This window comes from Sapajus apella, unplaced genomic scaffold (assembly GCF_009761245.1).
Source record: "Sapajus apella isolate SASKATOON/1434 unplaced genomic scaffold, GSC_monkey_1.0 scaffold103, whole genome shotgun sequence".
NCBI lineage: Eukaryota > Metazoa > Chordata > Mammalia > Primates > Cebidae > Sapajus > Sapajus apella.
This window is the reverse complement of record NW_022437043.1, coordinates 5,847,913-5,867,852: the sequence shown is the minus strand read 5'-3', so window position 1 is coordinate 5,867,852 and position 19,940 is coordinate 5,847,913. Positions and strand designations below refer to the sequence as shown.

Below are 19,940 nucleotides of genomic sequence, written 5' to 3'. Positions count from 1 at the left end.
CGGTCTACGTCGCGCTCAACTGCCCCCCCCCCCCCCCACCCGGGGCGAACACCCAAGTCCCCGCCAAAAAAAAAAAAAAAAAAAAAAAAAAAAAAAATCGCCAGGTGTGGTGGGACGTGCCTATACTCCCAGCTACTCTGGAGGCTAAGACAGGAGAATCGCTTGAACCTGGAAGGCAGAGGCTGCAGTGAGCAAAGATTATGCCACTGCACTCCAGCCTGGGCACAGATTGAGACTCCGTCTCAAAAAAAAAAAGACTATTCCCCCAACCCCCTCCACTTGACATATGGTAGGGATGGATGTGAGGAATCCACATCGTTAACAACAAAAAATGCCTGCCACCCCATTGCTTGGTGCACAGTTGGCCCACGCTAGGTATCAAGCATCAGTATCAACAACAAAAGTGTCCGTGGAGGCTGGAACGTGTAGGACCATCTGCTTTTAGCTGTCTCACCAGGCTCCAGATGTTTGAGGATGCCTCTCTTGGCCAAGCGGGTCTGCAGCGCAACGGGCAGCGGCATAGCTGGTAGCAGACAGACCTTCGAACAGAAGGACAAACTGATAAGCAGCTCAGATAAGGATTCATATCTGGGTCCCGTAAACAAGCGCCTCCCCTCAACATGTACACATCTGACTCCCATCTATTCAACTGAAACAGTAGTTGAGTGGACAGAACATACGCACTACAAGACGTAAGAGATAAGAGATAGGTGGCAATATCACCAAAACTCTTACCAACTCTGTCCCGAAACAGGGTGCTCCAGGACCCAGTTCCTCTCCCAGGCCCAGGCTCCGCCCACCGCCTAAGAACCGCGGCTACCCCGCACCCCAGAAATGGGCTCATCCAGCGTCCCCCAAAGACCGCCGGGTGGGAGAAACCAAAGCGCTGGTATGGGGGAGCAGAGGGCAGCACTTCCTCCAGCTCCAAAAGAATGCACCCACCCCAACGTTACCAATACAGTCGTGCAGGTAGTGGAAGGCTGTCACACCGGCAGTCTCTCTCGTGTCGCCGCTACGATACCTGAGACCACACGACTCTCTTCCCAAAGCACAGAATGAGGTCTCACCCCGAGCTTGAAGGTAACTGGACTACGCTAAGGAGGCAGTGAGCAAATGGCGCAAACTCGATTGGCCAATGAGAGTGTGTCCTTGGTGTGACGTGCTGCGTACCAACCCAATCGCTGTCCGGTAATAGGCGGAAAGCTCGGACACCGGTGTGCGTCAACACTGGGGGCGTGGCCTGACTGCGCGGCCGGACGCCAGCGCCATGGAGGAGTACGCTCGGGAGCCTTGGTACGGCGATGGGCACTGGCATCGGGACTGTTGCTGCGACGCCAAGGCCAGCCGTGGGGGTCGGGCGGGGGAGGCGTCGGCCGCACAGAACCATATACCAGACTCGGGGTACTCTTAATATATTTCTCACTCCCCCAACTTGGTTCCTGTCACTCGGGCTCTGTTATGAGGGGCCACAACCGTCTCCCCTCAGAAGGTGCGGCGGAGGCCGAACCACGCCACGTTTTCCTGACTTCGTAATCTCCTAGTACCTGTTTGTTAACGAAAAAACACGTTGGTCGAATCCATCCCGGCTGGGGGTGGTACGGGATTGAACGGAAATCCCCAGAGTTGCCGCGGGTGGTTTTTTCCAGGTCGCGTTTGTCAGTGGGGGCGGGGCACGGATGAACCTATTGAAGGCCAGAGGGGGCGGTGCATCCTCCCCGAGTTTGCTCTTGGTTTTTCCCAGTTGTACTGGATTGAAAAGGGGCGGGGCTTGATTGGACGGTCTCACCGTCGGAGAAGGGGTGTGAGGCTGTCCTGCTTTGCCGACGATCTGTCTTGGTTAGTTAACACGCCTATTTCGCTTATTGAAACGTCAGCTCTTTGTGTGTGCCAATTCATTTAATCTTTGAGCACAGTAAAGCAGTTGGCTGATTCCTTGGTTGGTAGACAGGACGAAGACTAATATTTCTCCCCCTTTGCCCTATTTCTTGCTTTAATGCCGGGGGAACTGACAGGACTAGCTCCTTATTATCTGAAGTGTTTGTTCCTACTTAGGCACTTCCCATTCTGGTGACTTGGTTTCTCCCAGTTAGAAAAGAATCCGTGTGACAGGGCCTAGGGGAGGGCTCACATTAACCCCGTCCTTCCCTTCCTGCTTGCAGCCCATGGCGAATTGTGGATGATTGCGGAGGAGCCTTCACTATGGGTGTCATCGGTGGTGGAGTCTTCCAGGCCATCAAGGGTTTCCGCAATGCCCCTGTTGTGAGTCCAGGCCTTCCCTGCGTTGGTGTGGGGTCAGCTGTCTTGCCCACAAGGGATGTTGCTCTGAAAACTGCTTGGAGCTGTCAGTCACGTGTACTTTTTCATTCTGGTGCCCACTCACCTACTGTATGCCAAGCCTGACTCCTGTATGTGGAATTTTGTAGGGATTGCAAACATGACCTCTGTCCTCCGCCCTCCACCCCATCCAACTGAAGCTCCTCTGTGGAAATGCTGTGTTGTTCAGAGAGTCATTACCAAATCTTAAATGTGTGTGCAAAGCTAAAGATATATTTTTTTTTTGAGACAGAGTCTCGCTATAACTCGATCAAGACAGTTAAAGGTGAGCAAAAAAACAAGAAAAGAAAGGAGACGGAGTCTCGCTGTGTCACCTAGGCTAGAGTGCACAGGCACGATCTTGGCTCACTGCAACCTCCGCCTCCCAGGTTCAAGTGATTCTCCTGTTTCAGCCTCCCGAGTAGCTGGGACTACAGTCATGTGCCACCACACCTGGCGAATTTTTGTATGTTTAGTAGAGACAGGGTTTCACTATGTTGTCCAGGCTGGTCTCAAACTCCAGATCTCAGGTGATTCACCTGCCTCGGCCTCCCCAAGTGCTGGGATGCTGGGATTACAGGTGTGAGCCACTGCACCCAGCTAAGTTTTATTTTTTATTTATTTTTATTTTTTTTTTTTTGAGATGAAGTCTTGTTCTGTTGCCTGGGCTGGAGTGCAGTGGCACAGTCTTGGCTCACTACCTCCTCTGCCTCCTGGGTTCAAGCAATTCTCCTGCCTCAGCCTCCTGAGGAGCTGGGATTACAGGCGCCTGCCACCATGCCCACCTAATTTTTGTGTTTTTAGTAGAGACAGCCTTTTACCATGATGATCAGGCTGGTCTCGAACTCCTGACCTCGTGATCTGCCTGCCTGGTGGGCCTCCCAAAGTGCTGGGATTATAGGAGTGAGCCTCTGCACCCAGCCTTTTTTTTTGTGTGTGTGTGTGTGTGTGAGACATCTTGCCCAGTTGCCCAGGCTGGAGTGCAGTGGTGTGATCACAGTCACTACAACCTCCACCTCCCAGGCTCAAGTGATCCTCCCACCTCAGCCTCCCAAGTAGCTGGGACCACTGCACTGTGCCACCACACCCAGCTAATTTTTTTTTTTTTTTTTTTTTTTTTTGTAGAGATGGGGTTTCAACATGTTGCTTGGGATGCTGTCTAACTCCTGAGCTCAAGTGATCCACCCTCCTCAGCCTCCCAGAGTGCTGGGATTACAGGCATGAACCACTACACCAGGACCAGACACATTTTGCCTAGAGTCAGATTCTGGCTCAGAAACCTGGATAGAGGAAAATGACAGGAATTTAATTGCCAGAGGGAAGACAGCATTAAAGTTGAGAGAATTCTTTTAACATAATTATTTTTCTCTGACCACCTCCCTTCCCAGAAGATCACAAATGCTGTGGCTTTAATGCTATCTATTTGCCAAAGTCTCTGCAATTTATATATGTAGCCCCATCCCTCCCCTAGATTCCTGGAACTCTCCTCCCTGGATCTTTGGCCAAGTTTCTCATCATCAAGGTCTCAGCACGAATTCCCTCTCCTTCAAGAGGCCTTTCCTGACCCCTCAGCCCCAATCATATTTCTTCATGGTGTTTCTGCTAAAGTGCAGATTGCTGTCTGAAGCTCCCTTGTTTACCTACCCTTGCTCACGATCTGTGTCTCCCACTGTTAATGTGAGCTCTGAGAGGGCAGGGAGCAGATCTACCTTGTTCATGGCTGTATCCCTGTATATGGCATGGTGCCTGGCACATATAGTAGGTACTTGTTTACTTGTTTTTGTTGTTGTTGTTGTTGTTTTTTAGAGACGGGGTTTCACCATGTTGGCCAGGATGGTCTCCATCTCCTGACCTCGTGAACCGCCTGCCTCAGCCTCCCAAAGTGTTGGGATTACAGGCGTGAGCCACTGCGCCCGGTCAGTACTTGTTTTTTTTTAGGGACGGAGTTTCGCTCTTGTTACCCAGGCTGGAGTGCAATGGCGCGATCTCGCCTCACCGCAACCTCCGCCTCCTGGGTTCAGGCAATTCTCCTGCCTCAGCCTCCTGAGTAGCTGGGATTACAGGCACGCGCCACCATGCCCAGCTAATGTTTTGTATTTTTAGTAGAGACGGGGTTTCACCGTGTTGACCAGGATGGTCTCGATCTCTTGACCTCGTGATCCACCCGCCTCGGCCTCCCAAAGTGCTGGGATTACAGGCTTGAGCCACCGCGCCCGGCCCAGTACTTGTTAATCATTTACCGAATGAATGAATGAATGAATGAACAAATATATGAATGAATTAGCACTTGTCAACTCAGCTCTGAGAACATCCATTTTGGGGCACCCTCCACATCCCTAGTTCTTGGCCACTTCTCCACATCTCTACCGCTGATACCTCTAACAGATCTCCCATCTTCTTCCCTCTCTTAAAAGATGGAATCCCATCTGCCAGTGTCTTCAGCCCTGCCATGACTCCCTTTCTTCCTTTCCCCAGGGAATTCGGCACCGGTTGAGAGGTAGTGCCAACGCTGTGAGGATCCGAGCCCCCCAGATTGGAGGTGAGGGGCTTGAGGATATAGATATAGGAGATGTCTTGGCAAAGATGGGAGTGGTTGATCCTTCAGGTCTAGGCTGCAAGTTGGGAGTTCAGATTCTAGCCCCTGCTGGAGACTTTCCAGGGGTGTGATGTTTTCCAGCAATTGAATATGGAGGGGAAGAAAGTGGGTTCTGGAGTTTAAATTTAGGTCATGACTCTTCCCTGCCATGTGACCTTGGGCTAGTGGCTTAACCTTTGTGAACCTCACCTGTCCCATTGGGGTGGTGATAACAGTAACCACCTTATCAGTAGTTTTGTAGTTTATGTAATTTACATACTACTAAGTGCATGTTGCTATGCTAAACATTTTAATAACATTAACTAATTTAAAATTGCAGAAGTCAAATAACAGTACCTCGAACAGGTCCTGGCACACAGTAAGCCCTCAGTAAACATCTTAACTATCATATTAACTGGCTTTTCCAACCTATTTTCTTCTCACTGAAATCCAAATCAGAATTCCAACTCTGTGTGGTGATTATGAAGCTCAAAGTTGCTCTGTTAAAGGCTATATGAAGATAAATCTGCTTGTAAACATTTGTCAGCTCCCCATAAAGGTGAAGGGAATGTTGATGGTGATTATAGACGACTTGAAGTGGGAGCTACCACGGGATGGGGACAGATAGGAAATACTCTCTGGGGATTTGCTATCTGCCTTTGTGTCTGGGTTTTTTTCCCCTGTTCTTGGCCAAAGCATTCAGGCCTTGGAAGCCCCCTGAGATGTAAATTCTTGGGATTTCCCAGGAACTAATTAGGCCATGGTCCCACTACAGGTAGCTTTGCAGTGTGGGGGGGCCTGTTCTCCACCATCGACTGTGGCCTGGTACGGCTTCGGGGCAAGGAGGATCCCTGGAACTCTATCACCAGTGGAGCATTGACCGGGGCTGTGCTGGCTGCCCGCAGTGAGTGCCCCCTGGCCCTGGCCCTGACCCCAGCCTCTTCTACCCTGTTCTGCCTGCCCTCACCTCTGTTTCTCTGCCCCCAACTCCCCTAGGTGGTCCATTGGCAATGATGGGCTCAGCGATGATGGGGGGCATCTTGTTGGCCCTCATTGAGGGTGTTGGCATCCTCCTCACTCGCTACACGGCCCAGCAGTTCCGAAATGGTGAGTATCTGGTAGATGGTGGTGAGGGGAGCGGGAAATGCTCCACCTGGCCTCTTCCACTCATCCTTACCGGATTCTCCCCTCTCTAGCACCCCCGTTCCTGGAGGACCCCAGCCAGCTGCCCCCTAAGGATGGCACCCCAGCCCCAGGCTATCCCAGCTATCAGCAGTACCACTGAGGAAGCCCACTGCCACCGTGGGAGCTGCTTCTCAGTTCCCTCCCCGATGATCTACCTCGAAGGGAGGGCTGGCTCCCAGTTAGCCCTGGGACCCTCTAGAGAGGGCTTCTACTCTGTTTCTTAGTCCCAGGGTGGGGGTGGGGCACACCAGCTGCCCTGACAGATGGGTCCCCTTTTTCTCTCTCAGGGCACCCCAGCCCCACACTCACATGTACCAAGTTCTCACCCCAGCTCCTTTGTGTGGCACCCTGATAAGTATTTAAAGCCCGTTTTAAAAAAAGAAAAGAAAAAAAAAACAATAAAGCCCGTTTTGAAATGCCTATGTGTGGACTCCTTGAGCTGCCTATGGGGCCCCTCCATAGGACAAGGAGCAGAGCTTGCTTAAGGGACTCAGAAACCCCAGACTTGGAGACCCACAGCAAGTGGGCTCTAGTAAATGTCTATGGGATGAATGAGCAGGAAGGAAGATTGAAGATGTGAATTAGGAACATGAATAAGGTTGTCTGGGGCCAGATGATGGGTCTTAGCTGTCAGAGGAACAAGCCTGGGAAAGAAGGGAGTGAACACCAGGATTGCTGGGGATGGGGGTCGTTCTGGATGTTGCATCCCTGACCCCATCCTCACACACACACCCCAGTACCCCTGAACCCTGCTCCACAAGCCCCCGTCCCCGAGGCTGGGAAATGTGGCCTCACCGGAGTCCTTTCTGGATACTCAGCACAGCATTTGTAAAGGTGATTCCCCTCCCTCCGTGTGGCCTCAGGGTGGATCTGGGATGGAAGGAGGGACCAGGAGACCAGCTCCCTCAAGGTAGCCTGGTCTTTGTTGTTGTTGTTTTGAGATGTTCCTCTGTTGCCCAGGATAGAGTAGCAGTGGCATGATCTCGGCTCACTGCAACTTCCACCTCCTGGGTTCAAGTGATTCTCATGTCTCAGCATCCCAAGTAGCTGGGATTACAGGCGTACACCACCAAGCCCAGCTAAGTTTTTGTATTTTTAGTAGAGACGGGGTTTCACCATGTAGGCCAGGCTGGTCTCAAACTCCTGACCTCAGGTGACCTGCCTGCCTCAGCCTCCCAAAGTGTTGGGATTACAGGCGTGAGGGGGGGGCCAGGAGACCGGCTTGACCAGGTCAAGTGTTTTTAAAGGGTAACCACAAAATAATCAAAAATGAGTTTTCATTTTGGGATGAGGGAGCTAGGACATTTTTCTGAGTGGACATGGGCTCCCCCCGCCAAAGCTGTGACTTCTGCACAAACCTCTACATGGGTGGAGCAAACATTGCCTTCACTGGGATGCAGATGCCACGGGGAGGCGCAAAAGCTTCCTGAGGAGTCACCGGTTTCCTCTGCACAAACTGCTCTAGTTGGGAATGACCTCAAGAGACATGAAAACCGTCTCTTTCTTGCAACTCATTGCAAGGCGGTGGAAACACCCTTTCTTCATGACAAAACTGGTCCGTGGGGATGCAGAGTCTTCAGCGGTGACAGCTGAGACACCTGTTTGAGCTACTCAGTGCCGGGCAGTGCGCAGCACCGCAGCACTGTGGCGGCAGCACCAGGCACGCATCTTTGAGACCGAAGCGCCTGTCAGACCCAGGGTGTTCCTTGTGTCTCAGAGCCAATACCTCCTTTAGTCCCGCCCCTTGTGGATCCTCGGGCCGGCCTTGCCCCCTGCAGGCCTCCACCTGCGTCGATCTAGCGTCGCCCCAGTAGCTCCTGGAGGCCCTTCCCTTCCGCGAGTCCTGGGGCCACTGGGGACTCCACGCGCCCGGGGTCTCCCACCCTGCCCCTCGGTCCCGGTCCTGGTCCTATCACTCAGCACCGCCCCCTGAGGTCGCGGCGGGCTCCACCTCCTTCCTACAGCCACGCGGCTTCTCCGAGGCCCCGACCCTGCGGTCTCCCCAGGGTCCCTCCAAGGCTGCACCCCTCCATACTCCCCAAGACCGGCAGACTCCCGCCCTCGACAGCCGCTGGATCCACCTCCTCCCACTGCCAGGCCCCGCCCCTCTCCCGCGTGTGGGGCCAGTTGCGCTGTCTCCAGGGCGGGGGCGACCAGGTCCATCCGCGGGGCCTAGGAGTGGTCCTTCTGCGCGCCCTCGGCCCGGGGTAGCTTGACAGCTCGCGGCGAAGTTCGGGGCCTTGCGTGAGAGTCGTAGGACGGCTGGGGACGGTGCCGGTGGAGGCGGGACTCCATGGAGGCCAGGCATAAACGGCAGTCACCCGGCCTCACCGGCCTCGATCTGGTGCTAGGTCGCCCTGAGTCGTCCTGGGCTTGAGAGCTAGGGCAAGCCCTGAGGCCCCGCCCTCTGAGCGACCTAGGCCCTGGGGCGGCGGCTTCTTTACCTAAAAGAAGGGAATGCAGCGTGAGACCCTCGTTGTTTCCACGACAAGAGACTACAGAGACCAAGGGAAGGCGGGAGATGGAAAGATTAAGAGAGAAATAGAAACACATGCATGTAGGGAGGTAGAGACAGACCAGTGGAAAGAGATGGAGGCAGGCAGAGACGTGCAAGAGGTCAATGAGACAGACACAAAGAGGAGGGGAGAGACACTAAGAAACAGAAGAAGCTGCATGAGGGTCAGAAACGCAGGTAGGTAGAGGGGAATACCGCTTCACATGCAAGCAAACGCGGGAGACAAAGCAAGGAGCCAGTAGAGCTGTGAGTTGGCTTCAGGCCAGGCCTCCTCCGGCTGCCGCCCTCCTACACCCTAGCTGCGGGGCCTCAGGGAGGCCGACAAATGCCTCACCTGCAGACTCTTTGTGTCTCTCGTATCTCTCTCTGGCACTCTCCCAGTCTCGTCTCTAATTTAATCCCATCTGCTTCCAGCAAGGACTTCAGCGGCTGTCTCAGGTTCCTCCTCCTGTTTCTTCCCGTCCTCCATGCCTTAGCCCTTAGTCTCTACTTCTATCTGTCTTGATCTCTCAGCTCCCCTCCCCAATTTTTCTGCTTTGGTCTCCCTGGCTGGTGCTTTCACAGTGTGACCCGGTGGCCCTTGAGTTTGCCACCTACCTGTCTGCACGGGGAGAAGGGAAATAGTCGGTGGGCTAGGGGGGTTAAGGAGGTGGGCGGGATCAGGGAAGAGCAAGGGGGTCCAGCCCTGACAGGTGTGGGATCGCTTTACTCACTTCCTCAGGGAGGGACCCTGACAGATGAGGGAGAAAGAGACAGACATGGGGGAATCAGAGGGACAGAAGAATAGGGAGAAACACATAGATAGAAAGAGAAGCCAGTTTACTGAGAGATCAAAGGAGAGACAGAGATGCAGAGAAAGATACCAAGAGGCTGGGCGCGGTGGCTCACGCCAGTAATCCCAACTTTTTGGGAGGCCGAGGCGGGTGGATCACCAGAGGTCAGGAATTCCAGACCAGCCTGACCAAGAAGGTGAAACCCCGTCTCTACTAAAAATACAAAAATTAGCCGGGCATGGTGGCAGGCACCTGTAGTCCGAGCTGCTAGGGAGGCTGAGACAGGAGAATTGCTTGAACCCGGGAGGTAGAGGTTGCAGTAAGCCGAGATTTCGCCACTGCACTCCAGGCTGAGAGCCAGAACGAGACTCCATCAAAAAAAAAAAAAAAAAAAAAAAAGAGAAGGAGAAAGACACACTGAGAAAGACACAGATAACAGGGAAAAAAGAAAAACAGGAACAGAGAGAACAAGATTGAGATGGTGAGATGGATACAGAGGAACAAGAGATGGAGTCAACGCAGAGGGAGGAAGAGCAAGAGGGAGACAGAAGAGAGGTGCATGCACTTCACCTTGAGTCTGGGGCTACTGGTCTCAGTGTTCCTATTTCCAGTGTTCTCTTAGTGGCAGCTGGAGAACAGGGCCGGACAGGCAGGGCAGCTCTGACACCCCCCACACTAACCTAGGGGCAGAACTTTAGAGATCGATGCTCTGATGTTAAAAAATGGGAACCATCCCAATGGGCCTATTTAGGACCATGTCTGAGGTGACACAAATCTGCCTTTTGTTGTCCTCGTTTGCACTTGAGGAAACTGAAACACAACAAGGTGAAGCAACTTCCTGTGATTACACTGCCTCAGAGGGGCAAGGTTGGGACTGAAATCCATGGCCGGCATGGTGGCTTATGCCTGTAATCCCAGCAGTTTGGGAGGCCAAGACGGGAGGATCGCTTGAGGCCAATAGTTCAAAATCCTTATTTACAGCACTTAGAGTTTCTGAGATGTAATTTACGATATAATTTCTGGGACAACATATTCTCAATTATAATTACAGGTGTCATTTGAAGGTTTTATAAGCCTTCTTTGCTAAAGTAATAATTTCAAGGACAAACATTTATCTTTTTGGACAGGTTGTCTCTCTGTCACCCAGGTCGGAATGCAGTTGTGCAATCTCTGCTCACTGCAACATCTGCCTCCTGGGTACAAGTGATTCTTGTGCCTCAGTCGCATGCATAGCTGAGATTAGAGGCACATCCCATCATACCTGACTAATTTTTGTATTTTTGGTAGAGACAGGGTTTCACCATGTTGGCCAGGCTGGTCTCGAATTCATGACCTCAAGTGATCCGCCTGCCTTGGCCTCCCAAACTGCTGGGATTACAGGTATGAGCCACCATGCCTGGCCTATTATTATTTTTTTTTTCAAGATGGAGTCTCACTCTGTTGGCACAGGCTGGAGTGCAGTGGTGCAATCTCAGCTCACTGCAACCTCTGCCTCCTGAGTCAAGCAATTCTTCTGCCTTAGTCTCCTGTGTAGCTGGAATTACAGGCACACACCACCATGCCTAGCTAATTTTTAGTATTTTTTTTAGTAGAGATAGGGTTTCACCATGTTGGCCAGGCTGGTGTCAAACTCCTGACCTCAGGTGATCCACCCGCCTTGGCCTTCCAAAGTGCTGAGATTACAGGTGTGAGCCACTGCACCAGGCCACAGCCTATTATTTTTTATAGACAGATAATAATTGTAAGTATTTATGGGGTATAGTGTGATTTTTTTCTTTTCAAGGCAGGATCTCACTCTGTCGCCTGGGCTGGAGTGCAGTGGCACCATCATAGCTGACTGTACCCTCGACCTCCTGGGTTCAAGTGATCCTCCCGCCTCAGCCTCCCAAGTAGCTGGTACTACAGGCATGCACCACCATGCCTGGGTAATTTTTTAGTTTTAATTTTTTTATTTTAATTCTAATTTTTTTTTATTTTTTATTATTATTTATTTATTTATTTATTTTTTTGAGATGAAGTTTCACTCTTGTTGCCCAGGCTGGAGTGCAATGGCGCGATCTCAGCTCACTGCAACCTCCGCCTCCTGGGTTCAGGCAATTCTCCTGCCTCAGCCTCCTGAGTAGCTGGGATTACAGGCACGCGCCACCATGCCCAGCTGATTTTTTGTATTTTTAGTAAAGACGGGGTTTCACCGTGTTGACCAGGATGGTCTCAATCTCTTGACCTCGTGATCCACCCGCCTCGGCCTCCCAAAGTGCTGGGATTACAGGCGTGAGCCACCGTGCCCGGCCTAATTTTTATTTTTTTGAGACAGAGTCTCGCTCTGTCACCCAGGCTGGAGTGCAGTGGCACAATCTTGGCTCACTGCTACCTCTGCCTCCTGGATTCAAGCAATTTTCCCTGCCCCAGTCTCCCGAGGAGCTGGGATTACAGGCACCCGCCACCACACCTGACTAATTTTTGTGATTTTAGTAGAGAGGAGGTTCCACCATGTTGGCCAGGGTGGTCTTGAACTCCTGACCTCAGGTGATCTGCCCGTCTCAGTCTCCCAAAGTTCTGGGATTACAGGGGTGAGCCACCATGCCCGGCCTAGTTTATATTAAAGAGAAGATCTCACCATGTTCCACAGGCTGCTCTTGAATTTCTGGGCTCAAGTGATTCTCCCAAAGTGCTGGGATTATAGACCGGAGCAGCTGCACCTGGCTGATAGCTGTACTTCAGTATTTGTTAACCAACCTTTTGCTCTTCCTACCATGGACAGGCTTGACTTAATGAAGATGGTGTTGGCAATGATCCTGGGCATTTCACAGGGTTCTGTAGTTGTACAGAGGCTCAAGACAGACATTCTTGTCCAAGTTTCTCAATTAAACACCTCACCAAATCAGATGGTGTAAACTAACTTCAGAATGGAGATTGGATTCTCTCCCCCCAACTGCCAAAAGGAACCTGAGATTCCTTTAGTTAATTATAAAGACCATCATTATTAAGGCTAGTGTCTGATCTGAAACTTAATTAGGTGAACATTAAAAAGAAAATACATTTAGGCCTATGGAGCTAACTTTTTATTGCAAAATACAAAGGATAATGGCAAAGAGGATTTTTAAAAAATTTCAGTGAAATAATGAGCATGTTATGTTTTCCTTCTACAAAATCAAAAGATTCCTTTAAGATCTGCCCCTAACTTAGCTCCCTTTCAGTTCACACAGTTTCTTTCTTTCGTTCTTTTTGAGGCAAAGTCTCATTCTGTCACCCAGGCTGAAGGGGGGAGGTGTCATCTTGGCTCATTACAGCCTCAACCTCCTGGGCTCAAGTGATTTTCCTGCCTCAGCCTCCCGAGTAGCTGGGACTACAGGTGTGTGCCACCACATCCAGCTAATTTTTGTATTTTTTTGTAGAGATAGGGGTTTGCCATGTTGCCCAGGCTGGTCTTGAACTCTGGGGCTCAAATGATCCGCCTGCCTCGCCTCCCAAAGTGCTGGGATTACAGGTGTGAGCCACTGTGCCCGGCCAACACAGGCATCTTCTGAGATGTGCCAGGTGCTATGTAAGTCCTTGGATGTTGACCCATGTATGATGCTCGTGCTTTATCCCTCAAACTGACTATTGGGTATTTCCAGGTCTAACTCTTGGTTAAATCTGTATCCCCTAGAGCCATAGGAAATATATGCTTGCTCCTCCTAGGCATAACAGGAGCTCAGTGGTTTTGTGGGGCCTATCTGCCTAGACCAGCATACACATATGTCTACCCAAAAAGACATAGCTTCAAACACATATGGTTGACAAAGGATGAATAGCCACAATACAAGGGGACTTCAAAAAGTGTGGAAAAATGAGATGACAATTGCCCTTGTTTGATGAGAGGAGTGGGCAGGAGCATTGTTGTGGTGGAGGAAGACTACCTGGTGAAGCTTTCCCAGGTGTTTTTCTGCTAAAGCGTTGGTTTTCACAAAACACTCATAATACATATATATATATATAGACATGGAGTTTTGCTTTTGTCACCCAGGCTGGAGTGCAGTGGCACGATCTCAGCTCACTGCGACCTCTGCCTCCCGGGTTCAAGTGATTCTCGTTCCTCAGCCTCCTGAGTAGCTGGGATTAGAGACACCCGCCACCATGCCTGGCTAATTTTTGTATTTTTAGTAGAGATGGGGTTTCACTATGTTGGTCAGGCTGGTCTTGAACTCCAGACCTCAAATGATCCTCCAGCCTCGGTCTCCCAAAGTGCTGGGATTACAGGCATGAGCCACCTCCCCGGGCCAGAATACATAATTGATTAATCCCCTACCTGCTCCTTTCCTCTTGCAGCCTGTGAATAACCACACCCTCCCTCTTTCCCCTCAAGTCCGATTTTCCCTTTTAAATATTTAAACCCTCAAAATCATGTTTGGAGAAAGGCACAGGCACAGATGTGTCTCCAGGGCATTGTCCTTAACATTGGCAAAGTAAATTTTGTCTTTTTGAGATGGAGTCTCACTCTGTCATCCAGGCTGGAGTGCAGTGGTGACATCCCGGCTCACTGCAACCTCCGCCTCCCGCATATAGGCGATCCTCGTGCCTGAGATTTTCAAGTAGCTGGGATTACAGGCATGTGCCACTACGCCCGGCTATTTTTTGTAGTTTTAGTAGAGCAGCTACACAGGAGGCTGAGGTAGGAGAATCGCTTGAACCCGGGAGGCAGAGGTTGCAGTGAGCCGAGATCGTGCCACTGCACTCCAGCCTGGGGAACTGAGCGGGACTCTATCTCAAAAAAACAAAAAAAACACAAAAAACAAAAACCCACAATGAGATATCACCTCACACCAGTCAGAATGGCTATTACCAAAAAGACGGAGAGGCTGGGTAAGGTGGCTCAAACGCCTGTAATCCCAGCACTTTGGGAGGCCAAGGCAGGCAGATCACTTGAGGTCAGGAGTTTGAGAGCAACCTGGCCAACATGGCAAAATCCCGTCTCAACTAAAAATACAAAAAATTAGCCAGGCATGGTGGCATGCACCTGTAGTCCCAGCTACTTGGGAGGCTGAGGCAGGAGAATTGCTTGAACCCAGGAGGTGGAGGCTGCAGTGAGCCAAGATCTCGCCACTATGCTCCAGCCTGGGGAACAGAGCAAGACCCTGTCTCAAAAATAAAATAAAATAAATAAAAAAGACAAAGTTGGGCACAGCAGTGAATGCTTCTAGTATCAGCTACTAGGGAGGCTGAGTTGGAGGATCACATGAGCCCAAGAGTTTTAGGCCAGCCTGGGCAACATAGTGAGACACCTATCTCTAAAATAAAAATAAAATACAACTTTTAAAAAGATGAAAGATAATAAATGTTGGTGAGGATATGGAGAACAGAGAACCCTTACACACTGCTGGGGAGAATGTAAGCTAGTACAACCATTATGGAAAACGGTATGAAGTTTCTTTTAAAATTAAAAATGGGCCGGGTGTGGTGGCTCACGCCTGTAATCCCAGCATTTTGGGAGGCCAAGGAGGGAGGATTACTTGAGGTCAGGAGTTTAAGAGCAGCCTAGCCAACATGGTGAAATCCTGTCTCTACTAAAAATACAAAAATTAGCCAGGCGTGGTGGCAGGCGCCTGAAATCCCAGCTACTCAGGAGGCTGAGGCAGTAGAATCGGCCGGGCATGGTTTCTCACATCTGTAATCCCAGCAGTTTGGGAGGGTGAGGCAGGCAGATCACAAGGTCAGGAATTCAAGACTAGCCTGGCCAACATAGTGAAACCCTGTCTCTACTAAAAATACAAAAAATTGGCCGTGCGTGATGGCAGGCGCCTGTAATCCCAGCTATTTGGGAGGTTGGGGTAGGAGAATCGCTTGAACCTGGGAGGTGGAGGTTGCAGTGAACAGAGATTGCACCACTGCACTCCAGTCTGGGCGACAGTGCGAGACTTCATCTCAAAAAAAAAAAAAAAAAAAAAAAAAAAGCCACCAAAAAGATATAGCAATCTTAAATGTGCATGCCCTAAACAAGATCATTTCAAATTACATGAAGAAAAAATGAACAGGCTGAAAGGAGAAATGGACAAACTCACAATTATAATTGAGGATATCAACACCCACCCCACCAAGTGGAATTACTGGAGAGAAATTCAAGCAATGATAAAGAAGAACTAAACAACACTATCAACCAATAGTATCAAGGCTAGGGTCAGTGGCTCACACTTGTAATCACAGTACTTTAAAAGGCCAAGGCATGTGGATCACCTGAGGTCAGGAGTTCCAGACCAGCCTGGCCAACATGGCGAAATCCTGTCTCTACTAAAAATACAAAAATTAGCCAGGCGTGGTGGCACATGCCTGTAGTCCCAGCTACTTGGGAGGGTGAGGCAGGAGAATCGCTTGAAACCAGGAGGTAGAGGTTGCAGTGAGCCAAGATCATACCACTGCACTCCAGCCTGGTGACAGAGCAAGACTCCGTCTCAAAAAAAAAAACCAAAAACCAGTATCGAAATGCCATTTGTAGAACATTCGACCCAACAACAGAATACACGTTGTTTTTGAGTGCCTGTGGAACATTCACCAAGATAGAACATTACCTGGGCCATAAAACAAACCTCAACAAATTTAGAAAAACTGAAATTAGAGAGTGTATGTCCTCTGATTATATGGAATCAAATTAGAAATCATAACAGAAAGACAACAAGAAAATCTCTAAACACTTATTTAAAAATATGCTTCTCAATAACCCATGAGTCACAAAGGGAGTCAAAAGGAAATTTTATAAATACATAGAACTGGAAAAAATGAAAATACACCTGTCAAAATTGTGCAATGCATGAGTTTAGTGTTGAGACAGAAATTTATAGAACTAGGTACTTACATTAGAAAAGTGGAAAGGTCTCAAATCAATAATCTGTGTTCCTACTTCAAGAAACTAGACAAAGAAGAGCAAACCAGGAAGCAGAGGCAGGAAATAATAATGATAATAACAGAAATCAATACAACTGAAAACAGAAAACCAGCAGAGAAAAAAATCAATGAAACAAAAACTTGAATCTTTGAAAAGATCAATACAATTGAAAAACTTGTAGCAAGTCTGGCAGAGATAATAATCACCAATATTAGGAATGAAAGAGGGGATGTCACTACAGATTTTGCAGTCACTGAAAGGATACTAAGAGTTCTATGAAGAACTCTATGCTCATAAATTCAACAACTTAGAAGAAATGAACCAATTACTCCAAAACCACAAATGACCAAACTCAAGCAATATCAAATAGATGATCTGAATATTTCTACAACCATTAAAAATTAAAATTTATTATTTAGCCCTCAAAAAAAGAAATCTTGAGGCCCAGATGTTTTCACTAGAGAATTCCACCTAACACTTAAAGAGAAATTAGTACCAATTTTGTAGCATCTCTTCCAGATAATAGAAGCAAAAGGAACACTTCCCGTCTCCTTGTATGAGACCAGGGTTACCTTGCTACCAAAACCAGGGAAAAAAGCATACATACAAAAGGAAAACTACAAACTGATATCTCTTGTGAATTTAGGCACAAAAATCCTCAACAAAATATTAGGAAATGAAACCCAGCAATGTTTTAAAGGAATTATACACCATGACCAAGTAGGATTTGTTCCAGGTATGAGAGGCTGGTTCAGTTTTTGATACTCATCAATGTCATCCACCACAACAGTTTAAAGAAAAAAATCATATGATCAATTGATGCGAAAACAAAAACATCTCAGTATTTTTTTTTTTTTTTTTTTTTTTTGAGACAGAGTTCCGCTCTGAGGCCCAGGCTGGACTGCAGTGGCGTGATCTGGGCTCACTGCAACTTCTGCTTCCTGGGTTCAGGCGATTCTCCTGCCTCAGCCTCCCAAGTAGCTGGCATTACAGGTGCCTGCCACCACACGTGGCTAATTTTTGTAGAGATGGGGTTTCACCATTTGGTCAGGCTGGTCTCAAACTCTTGACTTCAAGTGATCCACCCACCTTGACCTCCCAAAGTGCTGGGATTATAAGCATGAGCCACTGCGCCCGGCTCATCCCAGTATTTGATAAACACCAATACCCAGATTTCTGGTTCTGTTCCCAGATGGATCTGCTTTTTTTTTTTTTTTTTTTTGAGACGGAGTTTCGCTCTCGTTACCCAGGCTGGAGTGCGATGGCGCGATCTCAGCTCACCGCAACCTCCGCCTCTTGGGTTCAGGCAATTCTCCTGCCTCAGCCTCCTGAGTAGCTGGGATTACAGGCACGCACCACCATGCCCAGCTAATTTTTTGTATTTTTAGTAGAGACGGGGTTTCACCATGTTGACCAGGATGGTCTCAATCTCTTGACCTCGTGATCCACCCGCCTCGGCCTCCCAAAGTGCTGGGATTACAGGCGTGAGCCACCGCGCCCGGCCCCTGGATCTGCTTATTCTTGTGGTCCAATAATAAGAAGCAGACAGACTAGAAAAGAGGAGAGTTTTTTCTGCAATGGACTACAAGGAGAAGGTGGGAGGAACTCGCCAGACCCACTCAAAGTCAGGTGTATACAATTCAAACTCTATGCCTACGTGCAGGAGTGTTTCTTATCTAATTTTTTTTTTTTTTTTTTTGGAAACAGGGTCTTGCTCTGTTGCCTAGGCTAGAGGGAAGTGGTTCGATCTCAGCTCACTGCGGTCTAGACCTCCCCAGCTCAAGCAGTCCTCCCACCTCAGCCTCCTGAGTAGCTGGGACTACAGGCTGGTGCCACCACATCCAGCTGATTTTTAAATTTTTTGTAGAGATGTGGTCTCCCAATGTTGGCCAGGGTGGTCTCGAACTCCTGGGCTCAAGTGATCCACCCACCTCGACCTCCCAAGGTGTTGGGATTACAGCTGTGAGCCACTGCACCTGCCATGTAATCCTCTTAACTAGGGGTCTGCAGGTAGGAAAGTTGTTTTTTTTTTTTTTTTTAGAGACGGAGTCTCCTTCTGTCGCCCAGACTGGAGTGCAGTGGCGCAATCTCAACTCACTGCAACCTCCACCTCCTGGGTTCAAGTGATTATCCTGCCTCAGCCTCTGCAGTAGTTGGGACTATAGGCGTGCAACACCACCCCCACCTAATTTTTGTATTTTTAGTAGAGACGGGTTTCACCATGTTTCAGGCTGGTCTTGAAATCCTGACCTCATGATCTGCCCACCTCAGCCTGCTCTCTGCTTCTAAGATGGTGTCTTGAGGCCAGGTGTGGTGGCTCATGCCTGAAATCCCAGCACTTTGGGAGTCTGAGGCGGGTGGATCACGAGGTCAAAAGATCGAGACCACCCTGGTCAACATGGTGAAACCCCGTCTCTACTAAAAAATTAGCTGGGCATGGTGGTGCGCGCCTGTAGTCCCAGCTGTTTGGGAGGCTGAGGCAGGAGAATTGCTTGAACCCAGGAGGCAGAGGTTGCGGTGAGCCGAGATCGCACCATTGCACTTCAGGCTGGGTAACAGGAGCGAAACTCCATCTAAAAAAAAAAAAAAAAAAGATGATGCTTTGAATGCTGCATCCTCTGGAGTCGGGGAACGACTCCCACCTTGGCCTCTCAAAGTTATAGGATTACAGATGTGAGCTACCATACCCGGCCCCTGGTAGCATTTGTATGTCTTCTTTGAACAAGTACTTTGTCCACTTTTTTTTTTCTTTTTTTTTTTTTGAGATGGAGTTTCGCTCTTGTTACCCAGGCTGGAGTGCAATGGCGCGATCTCGGCTCACCGCAACCTCCGCCTCCTGGGTTCAAGCAATTCTCCTACCTCAGCCTCCTGCGTAGCTGGGATTACAGGCACGTGCCACCATGCCCAGCTAATTTTTTTGCATTTTTAGTAGAGACGGGGTTTCACCGTGTTGACCAGGATGGTCTTGATCTCTTGACCTCGTGATCCACCCGCCTTGGCCTCCCAAAGTGCTGGGAGTACAGGCGTGAGCCACCGCGCCTGGCCTTTGTCCACTTTTTCATCTAATTATTTTTATTTTGGCCAGGTGTGGTGGCTCACACCTGTGACCCCAGCACTTTGGGACGCAGAGGCAGGTAGATCACTTGAGGTGAGGAGTTTGAGACCAGCTTGGCCAACATGACGAAACCCGGTCTCTAGTAAAAATACAAAAAATTAGCTGGGTGTGGTGGCAGGTACCTGTAATCCCAGTCATTTGGGAGTCTAAGGCAGGAGAATTGCTTGAACCCGGGAGACGGAAGTTGCAGTGAGCCGAGATCGTGCCACTGCACTCCAGCCTAGGCAACAGAGCAAGCAAGACTCCATCTCAGAAAAAAATTGTTTTTCTTGTTGTTATTTGCTATTGAGCTGTTGGAGTTTCTTCTATACTTTGGATATTAACCCCTTAACAGAGAAACGGCTTGCAAATCTTTTTTCCATTCTGTATGTTGACTTTTCACTCTATTGATTGTTTTCCTTTGCTGTGCAGAAGATTTTGGTTTGACGTAGTCCCACTTGTCTATATTTGCTTTTGTTGCCCAGGCTTTTTGTATATATATCCAATAAATCACTGCCAGCACCAATGTCAAGAAGGTTTCCTCCTGTGTTTTCTTCTAGGAGTTTTACAGTTTCAGATTTTACATTTAAGTCTTTTTTTTTTTTTTTTTTTTTTTTTTTTTTTTTTTT

At 49.2% G+C, this 19,940-nt stretch overlaps 2 protein-coding genes across 13 annotated transcripts in view; one reads left to right on the top strand and one right to left on the bottom strand.

Moving 5' to 3' along the window:
• The window catches only part of PQBP1 (polyglutamine binding protein 1), a 5,939-nt gene extending 4,785 nt beyond the window's left edge, over positions 1-1,154 (bottom strand). For 2 of the 10 annotated variants that reach the window (XM_032258646.1, XM_032258649.1), the window contains exons 1-2: positions 1,022-1,106; positions 455-539 (exon numbers count right to left, since the gene is read on the bottom strand). In XM_032258646.1, coding sequence (XP_032114537.1) covers positions 455-521 — 67 coding nt within the window. In that variant the 5' untranslated portion in view covers positions 522-539; positions 1,022-1,106. Of the gene's footprint in view, positions 1-454; positions 559-735; positions 815-942 lie in introns of those variants that run through there. The other 8 variants (XM_032258639.1, XM_032258648.1, XM_032258642.1 and 5 more) reach the window with 7 other exon arrangements.
• Positions 1,155-1,201: 47 nt separating this feature from the next.
• On the top strand, positions 1,202-6,493 carry TIMM17B (translocase of inner mitochondrial membrane 17B). Of its 3 annotated transcripts, XM_032258652.1 has the most exons (7): positions 1,210-1,293; positions 2,160-2,259; positions 3,922-4,071; positions 4,789-4,852; positions 5,664-5,792; positions 5,885-5,995; positions 6,085-6,493. In XM_032258652.1, exons 1-7 carry the CDS (start codon positions 1,268-1,270, stop codon positions 6,171-6,173), a joined length of 669 nt encoding a protein of 222 aa, XP_032114543.1. In that variant the 5' UTR covers positions 1,210-1,267; the 3' UTR covers positions 6,174-6,493. The 3 variants fall into 3 exon arrangements, with proteins under 3 accessions (XP_032114542.1, XP_032114543.1, XP_032114541.1); XM_032258651.1 differs by lacking the exon at positions 3,922-4,071 and having other exon boundaries at positions 1,202-1,293; positions 6,085-6,450; XM_032258650.1 differs by lacking the exons at positions 1,210-1,293; positions 3,922-4,071 and adding an exon at positions 1,300-1,489.
• The last annotated feature ends 13,447 nt before the right edge of the window (positions 6,494-19,940 follow it).

What these genes read in the sequence shown, in the direction of transcription:
- TIMM17B (XM_032258650.1), top strand. Translation starts at nt 1,302, where the DNA reads ATGGGCACTGGCATCGGGACTGTTGCTGCGACGCCAAGGCCAGCCGTG. An exon ending in GTTTCCGCAATGCCCCTGTT is followed by an intron (nt 2,260 to 4,788) that starts GTGAGTCCAGGC and finishes TCCTTTCCCCAG; the next exon opens with GGAATTCGGCACCGGTTGAG. An exon ending in GGCCCAGCAGTTCCGAAATG is followed by an intron (nt 5,996 to 6,084) that starts GTGAGTATCTGG and finishes TCCCCTCTCTAG; the next exon opens with CACCCCCGTTCCTGGAGGAC.